At 58.1% G+C, this 25,304-nt stretch overlaps 3 protein-coding genes across 12 annotated transcripts in view; 2 read left to right on the forward strand and 1 right to left on the reverse strand.

Annotated features, from left to right (window-relative positions):
- MAPKBP1 (mitogen-activated protein kinase binding protein 1) overlaps positions 1–2,568 on the forward strand; it is a 52,385-nt gene extending 49,817 nt beyond the window's left edge. For all 3 annotated transcript variants that reach the window (XM_047736834.1, XM_047736833.1, XM_047736835.1), the window contains one exon: positions 114–2,568. In XM_047736834.1, coding sequence (XP_047592790.1) covers positions 114–341 — 228 coding nt within the window. In that variant the 3' untranslated portion in view covers positions 342–2,568. The remainder of the gene's footprint in view (positions 1–113) is intronic.
- Positions 2,569–2,689: 121 nt separating this feature from the next.
- LOC125104288 (bifunctional peptidase and (3S)-lysyl hydroxylase JMJD7) lies at positions 2,690–21,754 on the forward strand. 8 transcript variants are annotated; one of them, XM_047736837.1, is made up of 25 exons: positions 2,690–2,823; positions 6,587–6,740; positions 6,814–7,067; positions 7,427–7,483; positions 7,989–8,084; positions 8,276–8,352; positions 11,876–11,948; positions 12,243–12,379; positions 12,481–12,612; positions 12,954–12,994; positions 13,180–13,222; positions 13,474–13,528; positions 13,865–13,995; positions 14,259–14,342; positions 14,611–14,645; positions 15,215–15,350; positions 15,926–16,062; positions 16,268–16,490; positions 16,616–16,733; positions 17,014–17,151; positions 17,310–17,414; positions 17,572–17,751; positions 18,106–18,272; positions 18,808–18,994; positions 19,082–21,754. In XM_047736837.1, the coding sequence occupies exons 1-25, from the start codon at positions 2,760–2,762 to the stop codon at positions 19,300–19,302; spliced, it is 3,045 nt and encodes a 1,014-aa protein (XP_047592793.1). In that variant the 5' UTR covers positions 2,690–2,759; the 3' UTR covers positions 19,303–21,754. The 8 variants fall into 8 exon arrangements, with proteins under 8 accessions (XP_047592793.1, XP_047592794.1, XP_047592800.1 ...); XM_047736838.1 differs by having other exon boundaries at positions 18,811–18,994; XM_047736839.1 differs by having other exon boundaries at positions 2,709–2,823; positions 6,822–7,067.
- Positions 16,019–25,304, reverse strand: part of SPTBN5 (spectrin beta, non-erythrocytic 5) — a 43,099-nt gene continuing 33,813 nt past the window's right edge. The window contains exons 53-64 of the mRNA XM_047736809.1: positions 25,027–25,216; positions 24,625–24,801; positions 24,347–24,451; positions 23,751–23,984; positions 23,504–23,575; positions 22,770–23,110; positions 22,540–22,625; positions 22,074–22,208; positions 21,674–21,724; positions 21,319–21,412; positions 20,946–21,097; positions 16,019–16,140 (exon numbers count right to left, since the gene is read on the reverse strand). Coding sequence (XP_047592765.1) covers positions 16,049–16,140; positions 20,946–21,097; positions 21,319–21,412; positions 21,674–21,724; positions 22,074–22,208; positions 22,540–22,625; positions 22,770–23,110; positions 23,504–23,575; positions 23,751–23,984; positions 24,347–24,451; positions 24,625–24,801; positions 25,027–25,216 — 1,729 coding nt within the window. The 3' untranslated portion in view covers positions 16,019–16,048. The remainder of the gene's footprint in view (positions 16,141–20,945; positions 21,098–21,318; positions 21,413–21,673; positions 21,725–22,073; positions 22,209–22,539; positions 22,626–22,769; positions 23,111–23,503; positions 23,576–23,750; positions 23,985–24,346; positions 24,452–24,624; positions 24,802–25,026; positions 25,217–25,304) is intronic.

Below are 25,304 nucleotides of genomic sequence, written 5' to 3' on the forward strand. Positions count from 1 at the left end.
GGAGGGCCTTCTCTGGGGGCAGGCTAGGCCCAGGTGGGCCCTTCCCTTTATATATCCACTGACAGGACGTCTGTCCACTGTCCCTCCGACTCCCTTCCCGGGTCTTGCTGCAGGTGGCTGGCTGCAAGACGCCTTCAGTGGAGCAAAGTCGCATCACCCAGCTCCTCAGAAGCACCTTCTCTTCAGTGCGGCAGGAGCTCGAGGCCCTGGCCGGGGCAGTGTTGTGCAGCCCGGGCGGGAGTCCCGGAGCTGTGGGGGCTGAGCAGACACAGGCCCTCCTAGAGCAATACTCAGAGCTGCTGCTTCGGGCGGTGGAGCGGCGCATGGAACGCAGACTCTAGTTCCAGAATCCCGTTCCAAGTGAATGCCCCCCTGTTCCAGACTGTAGCCCCTGCTCCACTCTCCCAAAACCTGGAGGGGATGCTTGGAGTGGATAGCAGGGATCAGTGCTCAGAGGGGAAGCAGCTTTCCCAGCTACTCCTCATGGGGCCCCTGTATTTATTAATTTATTTCCCTAACTGTTGCCTCACTTTCTTGGAACTCCTGCCTCCACAGCCCCTTCAGTGGCTCACGCAGGGTATAGGTCTTGGATCTTCGTCATCTTGGTGCTGTGAGGAGTCAGAGGGCAGCCTGCCCCATCTGGGGGAAATTGGGAAGGGCTGGCCCTCTCTTCTTAGAAGCCATTTGAAATTACTGCAGGGATCAGCTCCCTGGGGGGGAGCACACACAGGGTATTAGGTGGGGTGGAAGTGAAAGGCCGTGTGGTATCAGTGCCCTTCAACCAACAGCGGGAGCTTCACCTCTACCTCCACTTCCCCTCCCACACCAGCTGCACTCCCCTGGCTGCCAGAGCCGGGGCTGTTTTCCCCAGTTCCTGGCAGTTCCCAAAGGCAAAGCCCTCTAGCCCTCCAGGCATTCCCAGCCATCAGGAGGCCGGAGTTGGTATCAAGGCCGGAGCCCCCCACATTCCACTCCCTTTGCCCCCTCTAAGAGAGCCCTAGCATTCTCTCTCTCCCTCTGCCCCCCTTTCTCTCCTGGCCAGAACTTGTAGAGACAGTTGTGGGATGTTGCTGCAGGACAGTAAAGCCCTCTGCTGGGCAAACATAGAGCCCTGGCCTCCTTTTCCCAGCCCCTTGGTCTTCCCTGTCTTCCCAACCCTGATCCCCAGCAGGCTGCTAGACCCAGAGGCCACCTTTTACTTGCATCCTGAGTGATGCCGGTGTTAGAACTTCCCTCATGGTTTACAGGGCACCAGCCCACCTTCTAAGGCCCTTGGCCACAGATGAAGACGGAGTCTACACACACACACACACACACACACACACACACACACACACACACAGAGTTGAGTTCATTGCTAGAGTACTTGGTTGGCTGACGTGTGCCTGGTTTCCCTTCATGTGCTACTCCCGCTTTACCACCCTGGCTCATGTGGAACCATTAGGGAGCATGAAAAGGACTGGGACACACTAACCCAAATTCTGAATTTTTGGTGTCCACAACCTAGCCAGTATGAGATGGCTCATAGGTTTCTGGTTTGGGGGGAAGGAGCCTCCTCAAAGGCAGTGCTGGGCACCCAGGATGCCCTGGGGACTGGAAGTTGAGGGGAGGCAGAGGCACGTGGGACTGCAGAAGGGGCCAAGAGACACACTGGAAAGGTGGTAGGTGGGACAGGTAAGTGCTAGAGGGGAGGGGTAGGTTAGAATCAGAAGGGCAGCTGTTAGGAGTGAGGGGAAGGATATAGGGCACAGCAGTCAGGTAGACTAGGACCAAGTAGTGAGGCTGTTGTTGAGTTGGGGTGAAGAACACGTGTCTCTGGGCCCTACTGCTTCCCTCTGCCTTAGGTATGTCAGGGTGGCTTAACTGAAGATTCAGGTCAGGAAAACCTGTGCTCCCATGGAGAGGCCATGGGGTCCTGCTGGTTCTCTAGGCAGAAACTTAGAAACTGGTTTCCGTAGAGTGCTCAGCTCCTGTTTGCAACAGCCGGAGTGCACCAGAACAGATGAAGCCTATTTACTCCCGCCCCACTCTTCGTAGTACCACCACCTGCACAGCTAAAGTGCAGAGAACCGCATCCAAAGAACCGCACCCCAGCGGGGCTGCTTCTGCCCTGTGGGGTTTAGAAGTCTACTCCACTCCCCCTACCGGCACACTAGCCACAGCCCAGACCAAATAGGGCTCAGGCCTGGCCCTCTGGCCTGGGTTCCTCTTGATCCTCAGCCAGCCAGCCCCTCGCTTGAGGGAACTACACTCCCGCTAAGGTTTGTGAGAAGGTGGCCGCCCTTTCCCTACCCCGAGCCGAGCGTCGGGTGGGAGAGAGGGTCTTGCGGTCGGCCGGCGCCCGTCCCCTTCTGCATGTCTGAGGCCACCGGCAACTGCCGCCCCCCCCGCCCCGACCAGATTTGCCCTGACCCAGTTTTGAAACTCCCACCCCCTTATTTATAACTTTTATATTTTGTCCAGACCGTGGCTCTTCCCTCTTCCCCAGGTCTCACGGGGCAGGGGCTGTTTTTAACTCGTCCGTTTGTACTGATGTATGAACTCGTCAATAAACACAATCATTTGTAACTCCAGGATGCCAGCGAATGGGCCAGGCGGGAGAAGGCGGGGCTTTTCACAGGCGGTGGGGTTAGCCGAATCAGGGCGCGCTGAGGGCGGGGGCCGGGGCTCAGCGGCTGGGGGCGGGCCCGGTGGGGCGGGGCCTCTCGGGGCGGAGTCTTCAGGGGGCGGACGCGTGGCCTTGCTGCGGCGGCGGCGTGATGGCGGAGGCGGCTTTGGACGCTGTGCGGAGGGAGTTACGAGAATTCCCGGCCGCCGCAAGGGGTGAGTGGGTTTACGCAGAGGCTGCGGCGGCCTCGCCTAGACCGCCGGGCAGCCTCACGACGCGTGCGGGACCTTGGGCATGCGGGGAACCGGGGTCCCGAGTCGGGAGCGCCCTGACCCTCCTGGGCCACCGACACCACGGTTCCCGTGAGTTCGTGTCCTCAAGGAGCGCAGGAGCTCGTGCACCTGACTCGTTGTCGGCCCCTCTCGGATCACTCTTCTGTTCCACCCCTGCCCTCGCCCCAGTGCTTAGTCCTCAGCTCCCCTGCTCCAGTGTCCTCGTGGCTTTCTGGGGTGACTCTTCGCCCTACCCCCAAGGCCCGGGCCAGTTTTCCCACTGGTGTGTTTCCCACAGTCAGCCGGTCCTGAGTAATGGGGCGGTCTGTTGTTGCCCTTCCCAGCCTTTCCTATCGCTGTCTTAAGGTGGTCGGATGCTCCCTTTCTTTTTTTTTTTTTTTAAAGATTTTATTTATTTATTCGACAGAGAGAGATCACAAGTAGACGGAGAGGCAGGCAGAGAGAGAGAGAGAGAGAGAGGGAAGCAGGCTCCCTGCTGAGCAGAGAGCCCGATGCGGGCCTCGATTCCAGGACCCTGAGATCATGACCTGAGCCGAAGGCAGCGGCTTAACCCACTGAGCCACCCAGGCGCCCTCCCTTTCTGAACCCTTTGCTGGAACTCTTTATTCTGGAACAGACTTCTACGAGCTGGTGCAGAGCTTTGGGAGAATTGTAGGCAGCTGTATAAGTAATCATTGGCTTTGACCCTGCTTGTTTTTTTGTTTTTCTCTCTCCTTAATTTCTTCCCTCCCATTTCTGTTTTACCATTAATTAGCAACACGTGCACGTGGCTAAAAAAAAAAAGGATTTATAATGAAAGGATACCTCCCATTTTAGGCTCCAGTTTGCATCCTTCCAGAAATACTCAGTTTATATCTATACACACACACGCCTATATAGCTCCTTCTGTATACAAGTGGTAGCCTGCTAAACACAATTTTCTGCACTAAGTATCCTGAAGATCGTCGTATATCCTTCTTTCTCAGTCTTTTTCACTCCTGTGTACTAGTGTGGTAATTCACTGAATCAGCCTAGTATTGATAGGCATTTAGGTCATTTGCAGTGTTTCTTTTCACTAATGTTGCCACGAATATTTTGAGCCCCTCAGTACTAAGCACCTCAATGTGTGAGGCTCTGAACAATATATTTAGAATACGTCACTGAATAAAACAAATTTTTGCCCTGGTGGACCTTACATTCCAGGTGAGGAAACAATCCTAGACACACTAAATGAGTTAATTATACAGTAGAAGAGATGGATCAGTGTTGTGGGTAAAAAAGTAAAGCGGAATAAGAGGTCTCAGGCCAGGTATGGGGGGGCGCAGGTTCCAATTTTAAAAAAGATAGTCATGGTGGGTAAGCCTAGATAAAGCGACATTTGAGCACAGGCTTGACAAAGGGCGGGGAAGGAAGTGAGCTGCTCAGACATCAGAGAAGGGTCTTGCATGTAGAGGGCACTGGGACGGATGCCCTGAGGTGGGACCGTGCCTCATGTGTTCACGGAACGGTGATAAGGCCAGTGTGGCTGAAGCAGGCTTTCTGCACGTGTGTATTTTGTTGGTTAAAGTTTAAATAGAAGAACTGTTAGACCAAAGGAATTGTTTGAATTCCTTTTGAAATTCTCTCACATCGAAGCCTCAGCAGGGAGCAGTAGCCATTCTCTACAGGAAGTCTTTTAACTGGAGGTAGTAAAACTGAAATAATTGCAGAAAATACAAAAGGTTAAAAAAAAAATTTAAGAATTTAAGAATAAGATTTAAGAATCTCAGTGAGAACAATAGGGAGATTTACAGAGGCCCCCCCCCCCCCAAATCACCTTCCCAACGTGCCTGCTTTGATGGGACGGCCTAACTGGGAAGACCCTGGGCCAGTGTCTCTGCCCCCCGCCCCCCTTGCTCCCTTTTCTGCTTGGCAGGTTCCATCTTACCTCTCTAGACAGTGAAGCAATCGCATGTGCCAGCTCTTATCCTTTTCAGTTTTCTTGGGCCTGCGAGGGTCTTCCCACTCAGTTCCAATTTTTGATCTAAAGACATTTACTTTCTGCCCGCAAAGCAAAGATGACTTTGCTTTGGTGTGGAGGCTGACATAAGAGATAGGGAATGACCTCAGAGAGAAAATTAGTGCAGTGGCCGCCCACTGGGGCCAAGACATTCAGGCTAGATCTCACGGATGAAACTAAAAAGTGAAGCCCCGTGTGGTCTCTGTAGAAGCTAGGAAAAAGGCATTCCAGTCTGAGTGAGCAGCAGGAACAAAGTTTGGCTCCACCTGAGAGTGTGGTAAGGGGCTGGCACCAGACAGGAGGAAACCAGACTGGAAAAGTAGGTTGGGCCTGATCATGTATCACCTTGAATGCATGCCAGGATGGACTATAATTTGTAAACCATCAAAGCATTTTTTTTTTAAACGAGGGGTATGACAGGATGAGATTGTATTTTAGGAAGATGACTAGGGCCAGGGTGAGGGGTGCTTCGTGAAGGAGTAGAATTAAGCCAAGGAAACCAGTTAGTTGACTGCAGCAAACAGCCAGCGAGGAGATGTTGGAGACTCTGTTTCAACCACTAAGCCAACATTTGCTGAGCACCTGCTGTGTGTTAGGGACCATTCTAGGACCTGGGGATACACCAGCAAGTGAGACTTGCATCCCTGTCCTTGTGGAGCTTACGTTCTATTTTAGCAAGAGAGACCAATAAACAGTTTTGCTAAGGGAGGTGCGTAGTGTGTTACGTGGTGATGAAAAAAGGAGAGAAAAGAAAAAGGGAAGGGGTGTAGGATTGTTTGGGACAGGTTCCAATTTAAAAGGGTTGCCAGGGAAGGAAGCCTCACTGAAGTGACATTTGAGGACCCAAGGAGGTGGTCTGAATGTAGATAGCAGCAGAGGGGAGGTGGGGGTGGTTGGAGAGACAGAGGAGGTGGCATCAGTAGAACTTCAGGACCACCCGTAGGGTGACCAGAGTGAGGGAGAAGGAAGAGCTGAGAAGAGCAGGTCTGTGAGTAGTGAGGCAGGGCCACTAGAGACATCTGCGCAGGTGGCGTCCTGCTCGACCTGCCTAAATGCACAAGGTAGCGTGGGGTGTCTGAGGGTGGTGATGCCGTTGGGTAAGATCAGAAACACAGTTCAGCCCTTAACTCTTCCTCTTAGGGTTTCATGGGGCAGCCTGTCTCCCCAGTTGGGTTGTAATCTTCTTGGGATGACAGTAGGATCCTCCCTTGATACCTCCATATAGGCCAAACCAAGCACTGAGTACATTCTAGGTGCTCAGTGAATATATCACTGCGGGGAGGGTGCTTTCCAGAGTCTCGACTCACTCACACCAGTCTGTGGCCTTGGGAACTCAGCTCTGCTCATTCTGGAGCTCCCTGCTCCACCTGAAATGGCTGCCTGCTCTCATGGCTGTGTGGGGGTTGGGCACTGCAGAATGGGAAAGCCGAGGGGTCACTATATGGGGCTGGACGTGGTCTCGAGGAGGGGTTGGGTTTGGGGCTGAGCAGCAGCCTCCGGCTCTGTGGACTCTGAGGGCTGCATCTTGGTGTGTTTGTGGGTGCTTCACACTTTCTCCCTTAAAGTTCCCTCTTTCATCAGTTCCTGGTTGTACAGGGTCCCTTGATCATCAATGGGCATCATCCAGTGGTGACAATGTGCCCCGTAGAGGCAGGGGCAGTAGCTGGGTGCTCTCGTCTTCAGCCCCCCTCCACCTCTTTTTCTCAGAGCTCAGCGTGCCTCCTGCCGTGCCCTACCTGGACGAGCCCCCGACTCCGCTCCACTTCTACCGCGACTGGGTCTGCCCCAATAGGCCCTGCATCATCCGTAATGCCCTGCAGCACTGGCCAGCTCTGTGGAAGTGGTCCTTCCCCTATCTCAGGTGGGGGCTGCCCTAGGGGGTGTTGGGTGGTACTTAGTGGTATTTGGGTGCAGCTGAAAGTCCTCTCCTCCAGAGCCACAGTGGGCTCCACAGAGGTGAGCGTGGCTGTGACCCCCGATGGCTATGCCGATGCCGTCCGAGGGGACCGCTTTGTGATGCCAGCTGAGCGCCGCCTGCCCCTGAGCCACGTGTTGGATGTGCTAGAGGGCCAGGCCCGACACCCGGGGGTCCTCTACGTGCAGAAGCAGTGCTCCAACCTGCCCACCGAGCTGCCCCAGCTGCTGCCTGATCTCGAGTCCCATGTGCCCTGGGCCTCTGAGGCATTGGGTGAGTGAAGATGTCGGCCAGGCAGGGAAGAAATGGGGAGGAAGGAGTCAGCTCTGCTTGCAGCCTCTCCCTTGGGTGATGACTTGGCCCACACTCTTGGTCCCTCAGGGTTGGGTTCTGTGCACTAAACACCTAAGTTTCCAGGCCGTGACTTTGAATTGAGCAACTGAACATTGCTATCCTCCTTTTGTGCCCCAGGGGAGGAGGCCCCTCTTGGAATTCACCCTCCTCTGTTTTCTCCCTCTGAGTCTCTGGTCCCCCCTCCAGGCTCTGGGCCAGTATCACCGTATGGTGGTTATTCCCAGCCTGGTCTTGGAGGACAGCCCCTCCTAACTCGCTCTCTTACCTCCAACCTGCAGGAAAGATGCCTGATGCTGTGAACTTCTGGCTGGGGGAGGCGGCTGCAGTGACGTCTTGTAGGTGTCAAAGGGATACAGAGGTGGGGGAGGAGGGAAGAGGAGGCCAAGAGTGGAAGGTTGGGTCTGGATGGAAGTTAGACTGACTATTCTCTCCAGGATTTCTACCCGGATTCTGGGGTTTCGACATGACAGAGGGCCTCCCGATAGCTCAGGCCGGGGAAGGTCCCATGGCACTGGCAGCAGAGGGCATGGTTTCTTCTAGGTCTCTAGAAAGCCCACCAAAGGCCAGATAGGTCAGGGGTGAACTCAGAAGAGCCCTGTTTGCTTGAATTCCCCTCTTGGTAGAGATGAGCCCCGGTGAGCATCAGGTCCCTGCTGGGCTGAGATCTGAAACCCGAATGCTTGCCCAGATCCTCACCATCCCCTTGAGCCTCCCTTGTGCTCTTCTTTTAGACCATCTGTCACATCTGTCTTGGGGGCAGGGCCCTGAATGTGATTATTTGGCTCCTCCTGTGCCCTGACCCTCATAACCTTGCCCACTGGGCCTTCTTTGCATTGGCAGTACATAAGGACCACTACGAGAACCTCTACTGTGTGGTCTCAGGGGAGAAACGATTCCTGCTACACCCACCCAGCGACCGGCCCTTCATCCCCTATGGTATGGGACTCTACCTGCAGGGGCTGGAGAGCCGGGGGCCAAGGTAGAGGGAGGCCAGTGAGGGCCCTGGGCGGGCTGGTGCGCCAGGCCTGAGGTGTGGATGCCGTGTTTCAGTTGTACTCAGGGAGCAAGTGGGAGGAACTGAGAAGCCGCAGCCATTCGAGTGTCCCCACACCTTTCTCTGGTTTCAGAGCTGTACACACCAGCGACCTACCAGCTAACTGAAGAGGACTCCTTTGAGATAGTGGATGAAGAAGCCATGGAGAAGGTGTCTGCCTTGTTCCTGGGCCCTGGGGAGAGGGAAGGGTCAGAGACTGGTCTCTGAGGAGCAGGCACAATGGAGCTGGGGAGATGGCATCTGACTCTGAAAGATCCCTAAGTTGGGGCCCTCCCAGTGCTGAACAGGGCCGGGCTCGTGGGCTTTACCTTTGGACGGGACAGAGCTGCAGGGCCTGGGGGCTTTGGACCTGCTCCCCGGCATCCGTTGTGTCCCCAGGTACCCTGGATCCCACTGGACCCACTGGCTCCGGATCTGGCCCGGTACCCCAGTTACAGTCAGGCCCGGGCCCTTTGCTGCACAGTGCAGGCCGGTGAGATGCTCTACCTGCCGGCCCTGTGGTTCCACCATGTGCAGCAGTCCCACGGCTGCATTGCGGGTGAGGAGCCGGCCCAGCAGGGCAGCTGGGCGGTGGGTCAGGGTGGCAGGTAGTTCAGAGGGGGACCTTTGTGCAAGGGTCTCCATTTTGTCCACAGTGAACTACTGGTATGACATGGAGTATGACCTTAAGTACAGTTACTTCCAGCTGCTTGACTCCCTTACTAAGGCCTCGGGTCTCGACTGATGGAGCCCTGCTGAACACTGCCTACATTGCCAACTGGGGGAAAAGGTCATGTCCCTCCCTGGCCAGGTCACTTCCAGAGGCAACCCAGAGTCAATGTGCTGGCTGCTGGCCTAGCTCAGCTTGGGATCAGTGATGGAGGACTTGGGGAAGTGACCTGGAGGTCCAGGAGGTGCCAGACAGGTCTGGGTGTGGGCTCCCAGGAAGTTGCCACACAGGTGAGGCAGCAGCTTGTCCCTGGGGGAGGCGTGGGGCTTCAGGTGTGGTGTCACCTCTCGCTGGCCCCGTGACCTTGGGCAGCTGATCGCCTCGGAGCACTGGAGTCCTGTCTGTAAGACAGAAGGTTGCTTCCTTCCCCACGGGGTGTTGGGAGGCTCAGAGAGAGCGCCTTAGGGACCATAAGGGCTGGCATGGAGGGAAATGTGCAATAAAAGATGACTGATTTACACGTGCTGAGACTCCCTCTTGAAGGTGCCTTCTATGGTCTGGTGAGGGCTGGAAGGTTCAGGTAAACATTTCAGGGTTACTCGGATGGCGGCTGAAGGCCGGTTTCAGACCTGAGCCTGAGGGGCTCTCAGCTCCCAAGACCCCTCTCTCTGTGATAGCCATCACAACCACTCTCAGGGCGAGCGCACCTCACTGACTCGGCCCGTGAAGCCGCGCTGAGCTTTACTCTGCCTTGTTGGCTGTCCTTCGGCTCCAGGGCAGCTGGTGGGGTTTGAAGCCCCCAGGGACACTCCTGCTTCTCCCACAACAAGGACAGGTAGGGGACAGAAACCCCTGCCCTCCACCTCCGCAGGGGTCCCTGCACTCAGACCCCCTCCCTCCCTGCAGCCACCCAGACCTGGAAGAGCCCCCATCCCTGAATGCTACCTGGAGGCCTCATCATCCTGGCCACTCGGCTCCAAGGGCGGAGGCAGCCATGCGAGGCTTGGGAAGGCTGCATGGAGTAAACCACACCCCTGCTGGGTTGTGACGGGCCTGAGGCACTGAGGTTGGCCAAGTGCTTCAGTCAGGACCGGGCATTCCTGTCCTACTGGCACTGAAGGTTGTGAAAGACCCTGTGACAGGGGACGAGGCTCTTCCACTCGCTGCTGCCCCGGGCCTGCTCCCTGCTTTCTAGACATCAGTGGCCCTTCTAGGTGCGGGCACGAGAGCAGGGGTGGGTGGGGTTGGCGCTGATTGCGATGGCTGGAGGGAACGGGTCTTCATGGGTGGTAAGCCCCCATCACGGGGGTGTCTGAGTCCGCATAGGTTTAAGGTCCCTCGTTTCCTTGGCGGGTAGCTTGTCGTGGAGTGGGTGTGAGGCTTGGGTGGAGTGGAAGCAGTTGGGAGGGATCAGGGAGGAGCTTGGGGCCAGCTGGTACATCACTGGCTCTGGGTTAAAAAGCCAGCAGTCCTCGGTCCTGCATCCACTGCCTGCCATTTGTGGCCCTTGAGAACAGCCAGCCTCATGGCTCTGGTAAGACCTGTTAGGGCGCTAGGCCCTTACTCTGACCCTTGGTCCTCCTGGGGCCTGGTTAATACTATTTCTTCTTTAATTTTTATTTATATATATAATTTTTAAAGGTTTGTTGATTTGAGAGAGAGTACGCATGTGGAGCCGGGGGTAGAGAGGGTGCAGAAGGAGAGAATCTCCAGCTGACTCCCCACTGAGCTCGGAGCCTGATGCGTGGGGCCCGACTTGTGGGGGCCCGTGGCTAGTCCTCACCTGAGCTGAAATAAAGAGTTGGATGCTTAACTGAGTCACCCAGGTGCCTCCAGCCTTAATGCTATTTCTTACTGGGAGCTGTGGGTGTCTCCAGGTGTGGAGAAGGGAGTCGGTGGGGGATGCCAGAGTCGGATGAAGGTGTCCTGCCCTAGCGATGGGCTCCAGGCAGAGTTCCCTGGCCCTGTGGGTTTGGGTCCTGAGAACCCAGGCTCCCAGGAAGTGGGTTCTCCCAGGCTTGGACCGTGGGGGCTCCAGGGTGGACACTGCCAGATGTGTTTCCCCAGCTCTGCTCCTGGACTGCATCCTTCAGGACCCTTCTGAGGCCAAAAGGAATAGCCGGTACAGGCTTCCCTGGCACACTTGCCGTGGTTTATATCCCCAGATCCACGTTCATGGGTTTGGAAGGACCCACCTGGGGACCCTCTTTCGCCCAACCCTGTAGCCCCTGGAGGACTTGAAAACCTGTGGGACGTGGGAGCTGCTAACTGCTGTTCCTACTCAAGCAGAGGGTCCATTTCCAGAAATGATTCCTGGCCAGGGGTGGAGAGGCTGTCTGAAAACCAAGTCTGTGTTCTTCATTTCTGTTTCTCCAAAGAGAGGGTTTGCTTACCTGGAGCATGCCTCCATTTAGCTGCTTAACTAGGGGAGCGGCCCCACGAGGGGGCCCAAGGCCAGGCTGGGTCTTAACATGCTTCTTCCCCTCTCTCTGGAGCCTCCTATTCCCCCAGGCCTCCTGCTACCCAAGGCCAGCCTCCAGGCCACTTAGTAGGGGTTAGCTGGGATGTGTTAGCTGTGGGGTCAAGAGACTGGAAGACACTATAGCAGGAACTGGAAGCAGATGAGTGTGGGATAGAGAGCTTGAGTTAAGCCAGCCTGGTCTATCCTGGCCCTGGACCTCACGCAAGTGACTAGCCTTTCTGTGCTTCTGTTTCCTTGTGGGACTGGTTATAATAAGTAGTCCCTACACGTAGGGCAGTTGTGTGATTAAACAAATGAATATACATAAAGCCCTTGGACCAGCACCGGCCCCGAGTGTTGTGTAAGTGTTGGTAGGTAGCTGCTACCATAGCCGCCTTCCCTTTCAGGGCTCTGATGGGGTGCAGAACAGCCGTGTGGCTGGGCAGGGCCAGTCCCTTTGGGTCATGATTAGTCTTGGAGGGGTTACCCTGGCCTCTTCTTTGACCCTCGTCTCCTTCAGGCACAGCAGCCTGCAGCAAGCCTGTCCTCTCCCCACTCTGCAGGCAAAGATTCCTGGGACCTGCTTGCTCACCGTTCGTGTCCTGCAGGCCCATGGCCTGCCCTCAAAGGATCTAGGTGAGTGTTGGGCCCAGGGAGGACAGTGGCATTGTAGCTGGGTTCACAGTTGGACAGGGCCAGTGGGAAGACTTCAGGGCTGGGGGTGCAGGAAGTCCAAGAGAGGGTGCCAAGAGGAGGTACTAGGTCGAATGTCAGGTAGGCCCTCAGCCTCTCCTCCTGCCTCCTGACCCAGCCCCATTTCATGGGTCTTGGCCTCCGGGGGCTGCTTGTGATGGAAGGTCATGGACTCTGGGCAGCTGGGCTGGGTTGGACTCTTGGCCATTAGCAGGCACTTGTTCCCCCTTCCCACAGTGACCCCCTCTGACTGCTATGTGAGTCTGTGGCTGCCCACAGCCTCTAGCCACAGGCTCCAGACACGCACGGTCAAGAACAGCAGAAACCCCATCTGGAATCAGAGCTTTCGCTTTCGAATCCACAGCCAGCTCAAGGTGGGCCCACTGTCCCTGCCAGCCCTTGTTCCACGCTCTGAACCGCTCACCTTCCTACTCCACTCCTCCTTCCTGCAGCTGCTCACTCTCTTCCTTTCCAGAATGTCTTGCAGCTGCAAGTCTTTGACCAGGACCTTCTGACCAGTGATGACCCCATGTTGTCAGTGCTGTTTGACTTGGGGACTTTGCAGGCTGGGGACTTTCGCCGAGAGAGCTTCTCACTGAACCCTCAGGCAAGGCTGTGCACAGGGTAGCGGTGGGGTTCCGCCCAGGGAGGAGAGCTGGGCACATGGCCCTCTTCTCCAGTGAGTGGTCTAGGCTCCCTGGCATCTCAAAGGCCATAGTCAGCCAGGACCTGCTGTCACTGAGGAACAGTCCCATCTCCGGCCCTCTTTCTTGGCCCTTAAGCCAAGAACAGCTTTCTAGGAGCCCCCCAGAGAAGGTGGACAGAGCAACTTGGAGATGGACATTGGTTCTCCCCACCTTTGGGGCCCGAGGAGCCCCAGCTGGCATCTGCATTAAAATCTATACACACACTCCTCTCCCTTTCTAACTTGCCCCTTTATTTCTCCAGGGTGAGGAGCGGCTAGAAGTTGAATTTCGGCTGCAGAGACTGTGAGTCAGGAGCGATGGGGTGATTCCTGGGTGGGAGTGTTTCTTTTGGGGGAAGGACAGAGCCCAGGACACGCAGAGCTGACACCTTTCCCTGGGAGACCTCCAGTGATGGTCGGGGGATGTCTTGTCCTCCTTGAAGGGTGAGAACCTAGAAAGCTGGGCTTATCATTGGGGGCTCTTTCCAGGACAGACTGTGCTGAGCAGCTCGTCAGTAATGGCATCCTGGTGGTGAGTGCAGAACCCCTCCCTCAGGCCCTCTTTCCTGGGCCCGAAGCTTGGGCCCCCATTGGGGACTCGGGTTGAGCGGAGTTGGGGAGGCCGTGGGATTTCAGTTCTTCAAGAGACTACAAGCTCAAGCACATGTTTGGTGACTCGGGGCCAATGTAATAAGGTGCTGAGGACCAAAACCAGGGTACTGGGAGGGTGGGGGCCTCTAGCAGGGAGGGGGTCGAGTCTAAGGGGCTTTCTTAATGACTCAGGCCCGGGAGCTCTCCTGCTTGCATGTTCGACTGGAGGAGGCAGGGGATCAGAAACGTAAGTCTCTACCTACTAGGATAGCCCCCAGCCCTCTGTCCTTGTCTTCCCCTAAGAGGACCCTGGAAGGGACCTTCCATTAGCTGCCCTCAGCTCTCATAGACAGCAGTAGAGGTGAGGGACAGATCCATGCTGGGGCTCCCCAGGACTTGAGTATGTCCCTTAGTCCGCAGAGGGGGTATGGTGGGGGCCCCATCGCCCAGCCTGGTCCTATGCCAGTCTTCCCTTGCGGTGGGGGGATGGAAGTGGCCCTCAGGCCCCTTACGAGAGACAGCCTTGGGCCTCTGAGGGCCAAGATCTCACTTGCAGCATCTCTGCTCTGGTTCCTGTTTCCAGAGTCTGAGGGCAGAGTTCAGCTTGTGGTTCCTGGGTCCTGTGAGGGTCAACAGGAGGCCTCCGGAGGTGCTGGCCCCGTCTGCTTCCATTGCCCGGCCTGCTGGGAGCAGGAGCTGGGTATTCTTCTGCAGGTAGTGTGTGGCTCCCTCATATGGGGCAGGGCCTGCGGGGTCTTCCTCCCTCTTCCCTCCCTGCTTGCTCCTAGCCGGCCCCTCTGCTCGTGCTGAGCCCCTTGCCCCATCACTCTCTAGCAGAATCAGGCATCCTGAGAAGAGGGTGGGGTCGATGGCCTCCTCCCCCTCTTCCAGCTGCTTTGTTACTCCCTGGGGGCAATGGGCGAGGTCCTTGCTGGAACCAAAGGGTCTTCTGAGGTCTTCTTTCATCTCCCCTGCAGGGTGCCCCTCAAGAGCAACTGAAGGTGCCCCTAAGCGCCTTGCCCTCCGGCCAAGTAGTGAGGCTTGTCTTCCCTACATCCCAGGTACTTGATCACCAGAGGAAGAATGCCAGGAGCATGGGCCGGGCCCTAGGCTTGCGGGGCTGGCCCACTGTAGTAGGAGCTGCGGGCTTTGGGCCAGGCTCTGGGGAGAGGGGTCTTCTGAGCAACCCTGCCTTCAAGCCTCAGGCCTTGCCCCCATGGAGATGGCCAGAGGCCCAAGGGAACACAGGGGGCATCATAGGGTGTGACTTGGGCTGGGGTGAAAGAAACGTGGTGGCCAACTTTTGTGACTGGTGTTTATGGTTTCCAGGAGCCCCTGATGAGGGTGGAGCTGAGAAAAGAAGGGTGAGAGCTGGCTGGGAGAGGGCGGGGGTGGGGGGTTACCTAAGCTTGAGACTGAGGCAGAGAGAGCGCAAGGGAGCTGCCAGAGGAGAGAAATCACGCTCCCTTTGGGTGGCAGCTGTTGTGGGTGGACCTTAGCTAACGTTCACGAGACAAGAGGAGTCCCCCAACCTGGGCCCTTCCTCACACACCTGGAAGACTAGCTTTTCACCTTGAAGAGGTAGGAGCACTGTTTCTTATCTCTTGGAGTCATTTTTGGGTGGGCAAAGGAGCAAAGCTCAGGGTGGGGTAGATCTGTGGTGGTGGGACCCACCCAGGGGGCTCCATGCAGCCTGGGACCCCAGCATTTCTGGTCCTGCGAATCCACTTTGTTGCCTTCCTGTGGTCCTGTAGGGGTCCGGGTCCACCTTTTCCCCCTCACAGCCATACACCTCAGGCTTCAGGCCAGGCAGGGGTGAGGGCTGGGGAGAGGGGTGAGAGTTGGCAGTTGGTTTCTCAGGGGAGGCAGACCCGGCTTCCTTGTCTGTGACAAGGCGGGGAGCTGCCTCCTAGCCCCTTCCTTACCCCCCTAGACCAAGGGAGCTTGCGGTGCGCCTGGGCTGTGGCCTCTGTGCGGAGGAGCAGGCCTTCCTGAGCAGGAGGAAGCAGCTGGTGGCCAGAGCCCTAAAGCAGGCCCTGCAACTGGATGATGACCTGCAGGAAGACGAGGTCTGTGGGCCATGTGTACTGGGCAGGCTGGGCAGTCACAGAGCCGAGGGCTTGTTTCTTCAGCAGAGCAGAGCTCGGCCCACCTCCTGTGTGCCTGCCCCTGCGCTGCTTCCCTATCAACGCAGCAGAGCATCGCACCGGGCACCTGGAGCTGTAAACCGCTTTCCTTCTCCTTGTTTCTTGATTCTCGGCCTGGTCCAGGTTTTGGGACTTGGGTCTAATCTGCCCAGTCAGTGGGACATGCAGCCTGAGGGCTGCCTGTGGGCCTGGGGGAGCCCCTGGAGGCTCACATCAGCTTGGGGCATCTCCTGTCAAGAGGGAAAGGGGTGGCTGTGTGGGATACTTTTGAGGTGGCTGTGGGGCTTCCACAAAGTGGTCACCAGACTCCTCAGGGGCTAGGGGTGAGGAGGTGAGGCCTGGAACTTGTCCAGTTGTACTGGAGTTCTTAAAACCAGATAAATCCAATCCTTGAGAGGCTACTTCTGATTAGATCCTCCTCAGCAGGCCTGCCTGACCAGAACTGGTTCCAAGAGCCTGGCTCAGGTCTTGACTGGCCTGGCCATGCTCTCTTCCAGGTCCCCGTGGTCGCTGTCATGGCCACCGGCGGTGGGATCCGGGCAATGTTGTCCCTCTACGGGCAGCTGGCCGGACTGAGGGAGCTGGGGCTCTTGGATTGTGTCTGCTACATCACAGGGGCCTCAGGCTCCACCTGGTGAGCTGGCAGCAGGTGCAGTGCAGGAGTTGGGGGGTGGGGGGGCTCTTCTAGACCCCATGGGTGCCTCTGACCCAGCTGGGAGAGAAGGGAGAAAGGATGTGCTGGAGGGAGACCCACGTAGCAGGACTGTCGGAAGGTGCCTGCTGGACTGGGATAGAGAGCGCACGGTGTGCAGTGACCCCCTGGCTTTGGCTTTTCCCAGGGCTTTGACCAACCTCTATGAGGACCCAGAATGGTCTCAGAAGGACCTGGCGGGACCCACCGAGTCCCTGAAGACACAGGTGACCAAGAGCAAGTTGGGCGTGCTTGCCCCCAGCCAGCTGCAGCGGTACCAGCAGGAACTGGCTGAGCGGGCCCGCCTGGGCCACCCGTCCTGCTTCACCAACCTGTGGGCCCTCATCAGTGAGGGCCTGCTGCACGAGGAGGTGCGGGGAGGGGCATGGCCAGGGCACAGCTGGGAGATGGGGAGCGGCCCCGGGCAGCAGGGCGGGCAAAGGTCTCGGGCCCCAGAAAGCCACAGCTTGAGGCTCGAATCCTCTCCTTCCACCAGCCCTGTGACCGCACACTCTCAGACCAGCGGGAGGCCCTGAGTCGGGGCCAGAACCCTCTGCCCATCTACTGTGCCCTTAACACCAAGGAGAAGGGCCTGACCACCTTTGAATTTGGAGGTGAGCAGTGAGAGTGGTGCCCTTGTGGCCAGCAGGGTTGGCCAGCAGGGTTGCGGCGGGAGCTGGGCCTGTGTGTAGAAGGTGGGTGTTTCGATCCCCCCCTTCAGGGCCAGGTCTCACGCTTGCCAGAGACTGTCATCCTACCAGAGTTAACTCATGCGCAGGGTGCCTGCAACCAGTCTGAGCCTCTGGGTCACCAGGCTGCCCCGATGTGAAGGCTGTGGTGTTGGAGGGTGCGGGGGTTCTGATCCCCACGGTGAGGCTGTGTCATCTCCCACAGAGTGGTGCGAGTTCTCCCCGTATGAGGTTGGCTTTCCCAAGTATGGTGCCTTCATCCCCTCTGAGCTTTTCGGCTCTGAGTTCTTCATGGGGCGCCTGACCAAGCAACTTCCTGAGTCCCGAATCTGCTTCCTCGAAGGTGAGGGTGGGGCCTGGCAGGTTTGGGAAGCTGGGGTAGTGGGGAGAAGGGGCCCAGGGCAGATGGCAAGCCTCCACCTCTCGGCTCAGTCACGGGGCCGTTTCCTGGTCTAGGTTGTGATGGGGCGGGGGACTGTCGCCCTTGTGTCCCTCTCTCAGGTATCTGGAGCAATCTGTATGCAGCCAACCTCCAGGACAGCTTATACTGGGCCTCAGAGCCCAGCCAGTTCTGGGACCGCTGGGCACAGGATCAGGCCAGCCGGGGTAGGTGCCTGGGCTTCTTGGAAGGAGCTGGAGACGCAGCCACTGGGGTGGCGGGGGCATGGTGGGCTGGCCTTTGGGAGTCCATGGAAACTGGGGTAAAATTTCAGGGGTCCCCATTCCCTAAAAGACGTTCCACTTTCCCCTTTCTTGACTGCAGACAAGGAGCAGGTCCCTCTTCTGAAGATAGAAGAGCCTCCCACGGGGACCGGAAGGATTGCAGAGTTTTTCACTGATCTTCTGACACGGCGCCCACTGGCCCAGGCCACCCATAATTTCCTGCGTGGCCTCCATTTCCATAAGGACTATTTCCATGATCCTTACTTTTCCACCTGGAAAGGTATCTTTTCTCCCTGGTCCCAGCTCTCCAAGGTCTGCCCATGGCCACCTGGGCCTTGACTCTCTGGTCTAGACATCGATACCCTCCGACCCCTGGGCCGCAAGCTTCTTGAGCTTAGTTCGCTGGGCTGCCTAGACCAGCAAGCTTTTTTCCTCTCCTTATTTTGGGAACCAGGGCCCCTCTGGGGGGGTTGGTCTTGGGAAGTGGCAGGGCGCCTCCGGCAGGAAAGCTCAGGGACCAGAGGACAGAGTCGGCTTCTACCAGCAGCACAGAGCTAGCATTAGGCTCAAGGGGTCTGGTGCCCTTAGCACCACTGCCCGCTGCTTTTCCACCCCATCCCCTTAATCATTCCAGCCACCAAACTGGATGGGTTCCCCAACCAGCTGACACCTGCTGAACCTCACCTTTGTCTGCTGGATGTTGGCTACCTTATCAACACCAGCTTCCCACCCCTTCTGCGGCCCACGCGGGATGTGGACCTCGTCCTGTCGCTGGATTACAACCTCGAAGGAGCCTTTCAGGTGGGCTGGGAGGCAGGTGTGGGAGGGAGTGGTGACAACGGGCCTGGCCTGACATTCTGGCTCCTGCCTCCAGGGACATCTACCTTAAAGTCCAGTATCTGGTCCTAGTTCCCTTAGGGGCTGAGATGGAGACACCATGTGAATGGCGTCCCGTGAATTCTGGATCCTATGATTTTACCACCAGGGGAAGTTAGAGTGACAGGGAGAGGTTTTTAAGTGTATCTTACCTTTGGGACCCCTTTGGGTCCCCTGCCACCCACCATTTGGTCCTGAACCTCGGGAACCCTCTGATGTCAGTTTTCATTCGTCCAGTAAAGTTTCTGGGAGTTGTTAGCAGCCCCTCACAGTGGAGCTCAGTGTTCAAACACTTTCCAAAGTCTGGTCTGGTCCTGGCGGTCTGCCTGGGTTGGATTTGGCATCTGGGCACCTAGTCCCAGGGGTCTCAGCTGACCTCCCTGTTCAGCTGGCCCTGCCTTGGAGACACTGGGGAGCCCCACAGGACCCGCCCTCTGACCCCCTTCTTCCTGCCGTGCAGCAGCTGCAGCTTCTGGGCCGGCTGTGTGGGGAGCAGGGCATCCCATTCCCACCCATCTCGCCCAGCCCTGAGGAACAGCACCAGCCTCGCGAGTGCCACTTGTTCCTAGACCCAGACTGCCCCGACGCCCCGGCGGTGCTGCACTTCCCTCTGGTGGACAACTCCTTCCGGGAGTATTCGGCCCCGGGTGAGCCCCCAGCCCCTTGTCCCCCCGGCCCGGCCTTCATGCCTCTCCCCAGGGGACCCCCAGCCTCAGCTCCACAACCTCCCCCAGGCATCCCACGGACCCCAGCAGAGAAGGTGGCTGGGGAGGTGAACCTGTCTCCCTCCGACTCTCCCTACCACTACTCGAAGCTGACCTACAGCCTGGAGGACGCAGACAAGCTGCTCCGCCTGACCCACTACAACATCTGCAATAACCGGGAGCAGCTGCTGGAGGCCCTGCGGGGTGCCATGCTGCGGAGGCGACAGCGCCGGCACCACCAACCCCAGTGAGGGTGTGGGGGGGCGGGCTCAGGGCTTCCCCCCGCCCCCCCTCGGGCCCCTCAGACTCGCACCCAGGAGACCCTGGTGGACAGGAAGAGTTGGGGCAGATACTCCTTACCCACGGTTCCAGAGCCCCTGGGGCCTAGAGGGCCTAGCCATGGCCCCCTTGCCCTCCGAGGGGCTTCGCCAGGCCATGTGCCCAGCACCACCCAGACCGGGCCCCACAGCCACCAGCAGCCTTGTCCCCTACATGGGCTGGGAGCCTGAGCGGCTTAGAAAGGCTGGGCCTGGTCTCCTCAGGGCAGAGATGGCTCCCTCTTCAAGCAAAGAGAACATTTAGAGGGCCTGTGGTCACCCGAGGTAGACATGGGGGACAATAGCTTGAGCCCAGAGCGGTATGGATCCTAGTTGTGGAAGCGCTCAAAGCCCTGGTCCCCTCTCCCCTAGATCCCTTGAGTAACTGTACTGTGTAAAATAAAGCGGTTTATATATCACAGAGGCTCATATAAATGTGAGGTGGGAACAGGTGACATCATGCCAGGCTCGTGGTTACACATAACAAGGACTAGTTTGAAAAAGCTCTTGCCAGACCCCATCCAGAGCTAGCGAATAGGTGCATCTGGACTTCCCCTGAGGAGAAGACCACATGTGCCCTGTTGGGGCCACCCTTTCTAAGCAGTGGGGAGGCCTGTTTGGCCCAGGGGGTTCTGCTGTGGGAACCCTGGCCCTGCACAGGTGAGTGGACACACAGGCAGTGGCAGCTGGCACCCCTGTCCTCCTCCCCCCATCAGACGGCTGCTTCTGGTCCCACAGCAGGGGTGGCCACACCTGTGATCAGAGGAGCCACAGGAACGAGAGAGTGACCTCCTACAGCAAGCTGTGTGGTCTTGGGTGAGGGCTGCCTCTTAACAAGGAACTATCTGTTCCAGACCTTGGTCCTGGTAGCAGAGTCTCGGGCTGGTCTCCTAGAGATTGTCCTTGTTGGTAGCCCTGAGGTTTGTTGCCACCTCAGGGTTTAGTTCAGGGTCCTGACCTGTTGGGGGAATAGGAAGGCGGAGTGAACTTAGGGCTTGGCCTCCCTTAGAACATTCCACCTCCTGCTGGTGCTGGGGTTGTGGCTGACAGGCAGCTGCAAGACTGACTATACGTAGTGTGCAGAGGGTAGAGGGGAGAGAACAGGTTCTTGTGACCCAACTCCCCCTGTTTGCTCTGGCCCACTGATGCTTGGGCCCTGCCTAGGGCATGTAGCTAGTGTCACAGTGGAAAAAAATGGGGGCCCTGGAAGCCTTAGACGCCACCATCCAGGGACAAAGCCTATTCATTCAGCAACATGTTCTCTGGATTTGAAAGTGGAGCCTGTGTGCCAGAGACCACAGCCATGGCCGCCTTCTGAGGTGCTGGAAACGCTCCTCGGGTCTGACCTGGGGTGTCTGTCTCTGCGGGAGTCTGTGTGAGGGTGTGTGTGAAGGGTGACAGCCTGATTTCTGGCCTGCTCGAGGATAGTAAGGTTCCCCTTTCCTGTTGGAACAGGGAAGAGCCGGAGAGAGGGCAGAGTGCAGGCCAGATATGGCTAGCCAGCAACCCATCTTCTGTCTTGGACAGGAAGAGGAGGCCAAGAAGTGAGCCGGGGTGGACGCCCAGGGTATCCTTACCTTGGGCCTGGCCAGGGGAGGGAAGGGAGGGTGAGCCGGGGGCAGGTGCCTGGGCAGGGCCCTCAGCCTGCAGGAACTCCAAGGGTTGTGGCTGGCTGTGAGTGCTCACAGGCATCTCCCTCAGTGATGAAGTCCGGGGACAGGCGTGGAATCTGTGAGGAAAAGGACCCTCAGGGCCTGGATTCTGAGCAGAGGCTCATACCCAATTGGGAGGGTGGGTGCTAGGATTTTCTATTGCTGAGGGTTTCAAATACGGGGGTTACCCCATACTATGGCAGATCTGAGTCTCCAGATCTTGGGCTTAAGAGGGATGCAGCTGTGCCAATCATGGGGCTCAGGACCCCCCCCCCCCCCACATCCACAGGTGCCCTACCTGAGTGGGGCGGCCAGGCCGGGCACGCCCTCAGCAGTGTGCTCAGCAGGGAAGCCCCCCGGTCTGGCTGGGTGCTCCAGGCTCAGGCTGTGGGCTGCAGAGCAAAGGGAGATCAGTGGTCAGTCCCGGCCCCTGTGCTAGGCCTTCTGTAGTCAGCAGACTCCCTGCATGTTTGTGTCCCCCCCCCCCCCCCCCCCACAGAGTCCTACATGGAAATGCTAACGCTAAGGGGATGATATTGGGAGGTGATTAGGTGATGAGAGGGGAGCCCTTACAGAAACCCCAGAGAACAACCTAGCCCCTTCCACCAAGTGAGACAGAGGGCTCCCCTCACGACCTGCAAGACGGCTCTTACCAGACCCCGAATCTGGTGGCACCTTGATGGTGGACTTCCCAGTCTCTAGAACTGTAAGAAATAAATGGTTCTGGTCTGTTACCTACCTAGTCTGTGAATTTTTTAAAAGCAGCTCAAATGGACTGATGTGCCTGCTACAGGAGGCCAGGCACACGTCAAGCCTTGCCCATGCGGTGCCCCGCGCACCCTGCCTCCCAGAAGGCGGAATGCAGACGGGCTGAGAAAGGCTCAGTCTAGAGAAGACCCTGAAGACACTCAGGAGGCCTTTGGGATGCTGGAAAGGCAGGCCCAGCTCCCATGGGACCACAGAGTATGAGGAAGGGAGCCAGGAAACTGGAGAGCATGGGAGGAACAGGTGAGGGACTCCCACCCGGGGCTCACAGCAGCCTGATGACAGGACCTGAACGCATGGTCCCTGGATGGAGCCCGTCTGACCACAGTGACGAGAGACTTCTGGGGCAGGAGTGTGTTTCAGGCATGCCTCCTGCTGGAGCTGGGTTTGGCCACTGTCCCCAGGACACCCCAAGGGCAGGGCCTGCAGAGCTTTTTGAGGACTGGAAGGTTAGAGAAGGTCCCAGGGTCACAGAACAAAGCCTAGGAGCATGCAGGGGAGTCCGAGAGATTCTGAGGCGGGTGGGACAGGGCCAGGAGGCAGCCAGGGGGGCAAGCCTGGCCTGCCCTCTGTGATCTTTGGCAAGTAGTTTACCCCTTCTGGGCCTTCAGTTCTCTGGGAAGACATGAAGTCCCACTTACCTCTCTGGGTAGAGAGGTACTAGATGTGACACTTCTGAGGATGCCTAAAACAGCAGCCGGGGGCCCAGGGACTCAATACCCCAAGTCCCTCCCCAGGTTCCCCCAGTGCTTACCAGCTGTGCTGCTCAGGGCTGGAATCCCGCTCTCGGCCTGCCCTTCTGATGGCGCTGCCCAGGGCGTCTCCACCCTGCTGCTCAGCCTACCACCCAGGGAACCAGGGGTCAAAATCTTGGCCACCCATAAGGGGACCCCTGCCTCCAGCCCCTGGGCTACTCTTCAGAGGCTGTGCCTGCTGGGTCAGTATGGCCCTGGGCTGTTGTCTCCTTCTCTACATGGCCCTCACCTTAAGGAGAAGGCGTGTTTCCTGTCATACTGGTGCCCCGGCCTCTCACACTGGGCTCCTCTGAGGTCAAGGGTGGCCACCGGGGCCATATTCTGAGAAGACATGAGAGGGGTCACCGCAGCCATGTCCGCTCTTCCCTGTGGGCCTGTCCTCTGTCTTTCATGTTTTCCACTGCCCAGTACCTCTGCTGCTGTCCTCTTGTCCCAGAAGAGGCTGAGGGAGCTGCCCCCTAGGGCCCCATGGCAGCCATCCCAGGGGCTCAAGCAGGGCTGTGGAGAGAAGGTGGGGAGGCTGTACCAGCTGGGCGTGGAGGGGAGGCTGGAGCCTGGCCTTGCGAAGACCTGTGCGTCACCAGAGGCTCCCAGGCCAAGTGCTGGACTGGCCCAAGGGAGCCTGGGAATGAGGTGCTGGGAAACCAGGAAGAGGAGGAGGAGGAGGGTCCCATCTTCCAGCCTAGGGTGGGGCAGCTCTGGGGTAGCTTAAGAAGGAAACTGTCCTGGGACACCGGGCTGGCTCAGTCAATAGGGTGTGTGACTCTTGCTCTCAGGGCTGGGTTGTGAATTTGAACCCCACGCTGGGTGTAGAGAGTACTTAAATAAAGAGAATGAAACTGTCTTAAGAACGGGGGTGGGGGATTATCCACCATGTCAAGACTCCAGGCCCTGGTGGCCCTTCTGAGCCCAAACTGTTCTGTGGAAGAGAGCTGCCTGGAGAAGGAACCTTCTCATACTTACCTGCCTCTCAGCAGACCAGAGCTGCTGCTGGAACTCCAAAAATCCCTCCATGGTGGGGGCACCCTTAGCATCCTGAAAGGGCAAGATGGGGCCCAGGAAACACCCAGGAACAGAGGAGAGGCCCCCTCTGAGAGGTGGGCTAGCAATCTTCCCCTCTCTGATTACTTCATTCCTGAGGACTCTCGGCTCCTAGGTCCAGTGCCCCCCACCCTGGGGCTCAGGGCTGGCTGCAGGGTCTGGGCCTTACCCCCTTGGCCCCAGCCCCACTGGGCTCCTGCTGCCGGGCCACAGGTTCCAGGGAGACCGTGGTGGCAGAGGGTATGGGTGGCCCAACGGAGACACCTGGCTGCAGGTCCCTTGTCTCCACCAGCTGTACTCCTGGCCACCAGCTTCCAAAGGGCCTCTGCTTGGGGGATGTGAGCCTGTGGCCAGCACTCCTGGGCTCCAACCCTGTCACTTGCTGCAGCAGCTTCCGGTCCACCTTTGAGAGGGGAGTGAGGTGAGCCAGGTCAGGTCACCTCTCTTCCCCAAATCCCTTCCCCTAGAGAGAACCCCTGCCTCATCATGGTTCTTTCATCTGTTCCTGCTTTAGCTGGCTTAAGACACTTCCCCGTCATCCTAGTGCACAGTGGGGCTCCAGCCTTCCCCGGGTCAGAGGGTAACAGGGCCCTGCAGCTGGCCTGGCAAAGAATTGGTTTTTTTCCGAGGGGTCAGCCGTGGGCTCAGTGCATGGGACATGGGGCATGGGGCATGGGGCGGCTCCATTCTCAGCTTGCTCCCCCCCCCCCCCCCCGGCCCTCAGGCCCCTAGCAGCTGGTGGACCCTCGCCCAGCCTCCTCTCACCCCTGCCCTCCTCTGCAGCTGGGCAAACTTCTCTTCCTGGGCTGCCAGCAACTTCTCTAAGTCCTGGTGTCTGCAGAGTAGCAGCTGCACGTCGGACACAGTGTGCTGGGGAGAAGCCAGCCAGGGTGAGGCCCAGCTCCAGGGGGTGCCAAGAGCCTCCCCTCGGGGTCCGCAACCCGGTTTAGCGGGTAGAGAGTTGAGGAACAGCAGGACCTGCCCTTGGCCACAGCTGCCAGAAGGTGCAGCTGGCTAATGGGGTGGGGGGGGGCTGGGCTCACCCCATAGTTGGGGTCCAGCAGTAGAACCTCCCGGGAGGCCAGCCAAGCCTCAGCCCAATCTAGCTCCTGCCGTAGCTTCTGCAGGCCCCAGTTCTCCTCGCAGCGCTCCTGGCGCAGGGTGCAGGCCTTCGTGAGTGCCTGCAGCTGCCCTTCTAGCTCCCGCAGACACGCTGCCACCTGGTGGGAAGGGATGCTCTGGGTCAGACGCTGCTCCAGCGGAAGCACTGAGGCAGGGAAGGCCTGGAGGGGCCAGCAGAGGGCTCCAGGGAAGGCCCAGACCCTCCCCTTGCCTTCTTGGACTCTCTCTCTCCTCTCCTTGCCTGCCTTCTCCTAACGGTTGAGATTTCTGCTAGGGGTTCCAAGGCCTTGGGTAGTTGGGTTCCATCCCTTTTGTGCTCCTACCTCCAGAGACATGAAGTGGCCGCTGTCTATCAGCTGCTGCCCTTCCTGCTGTACATCGTGGGCGCGAAGGCAAGGCTCCTGGAGTTCATGCCCCAGCTCTGCCTGCTGCACCAGGAGCCGCTCAGCCCCCACCATGTCCCCAGCCAGCTCCTCGGAAGAGACCAGAGCTTGCTTCTCCTGAGCCCATGCTCTGGGGGCAAGGAGATGAAGCTGCCGTCAGGCCTGGGAGAGCAGCCTCAAGAGGCAGGGCCTGAGGCATGCCCGGGGAAGGGGAGACC

This window comes from Lutra lutra, chromosome 7 (genome assembly GCF_902655055.1).
Source record: "Lutra lutra chromosome 7, mLutLut1.2, whole genome shotgun sequence".
Lineage (NCBI taxonomy): Eukaryota > Metazoa > Chordata > Mammalia > Carnivora > Mustelidae > Lutra > Lutra lutra.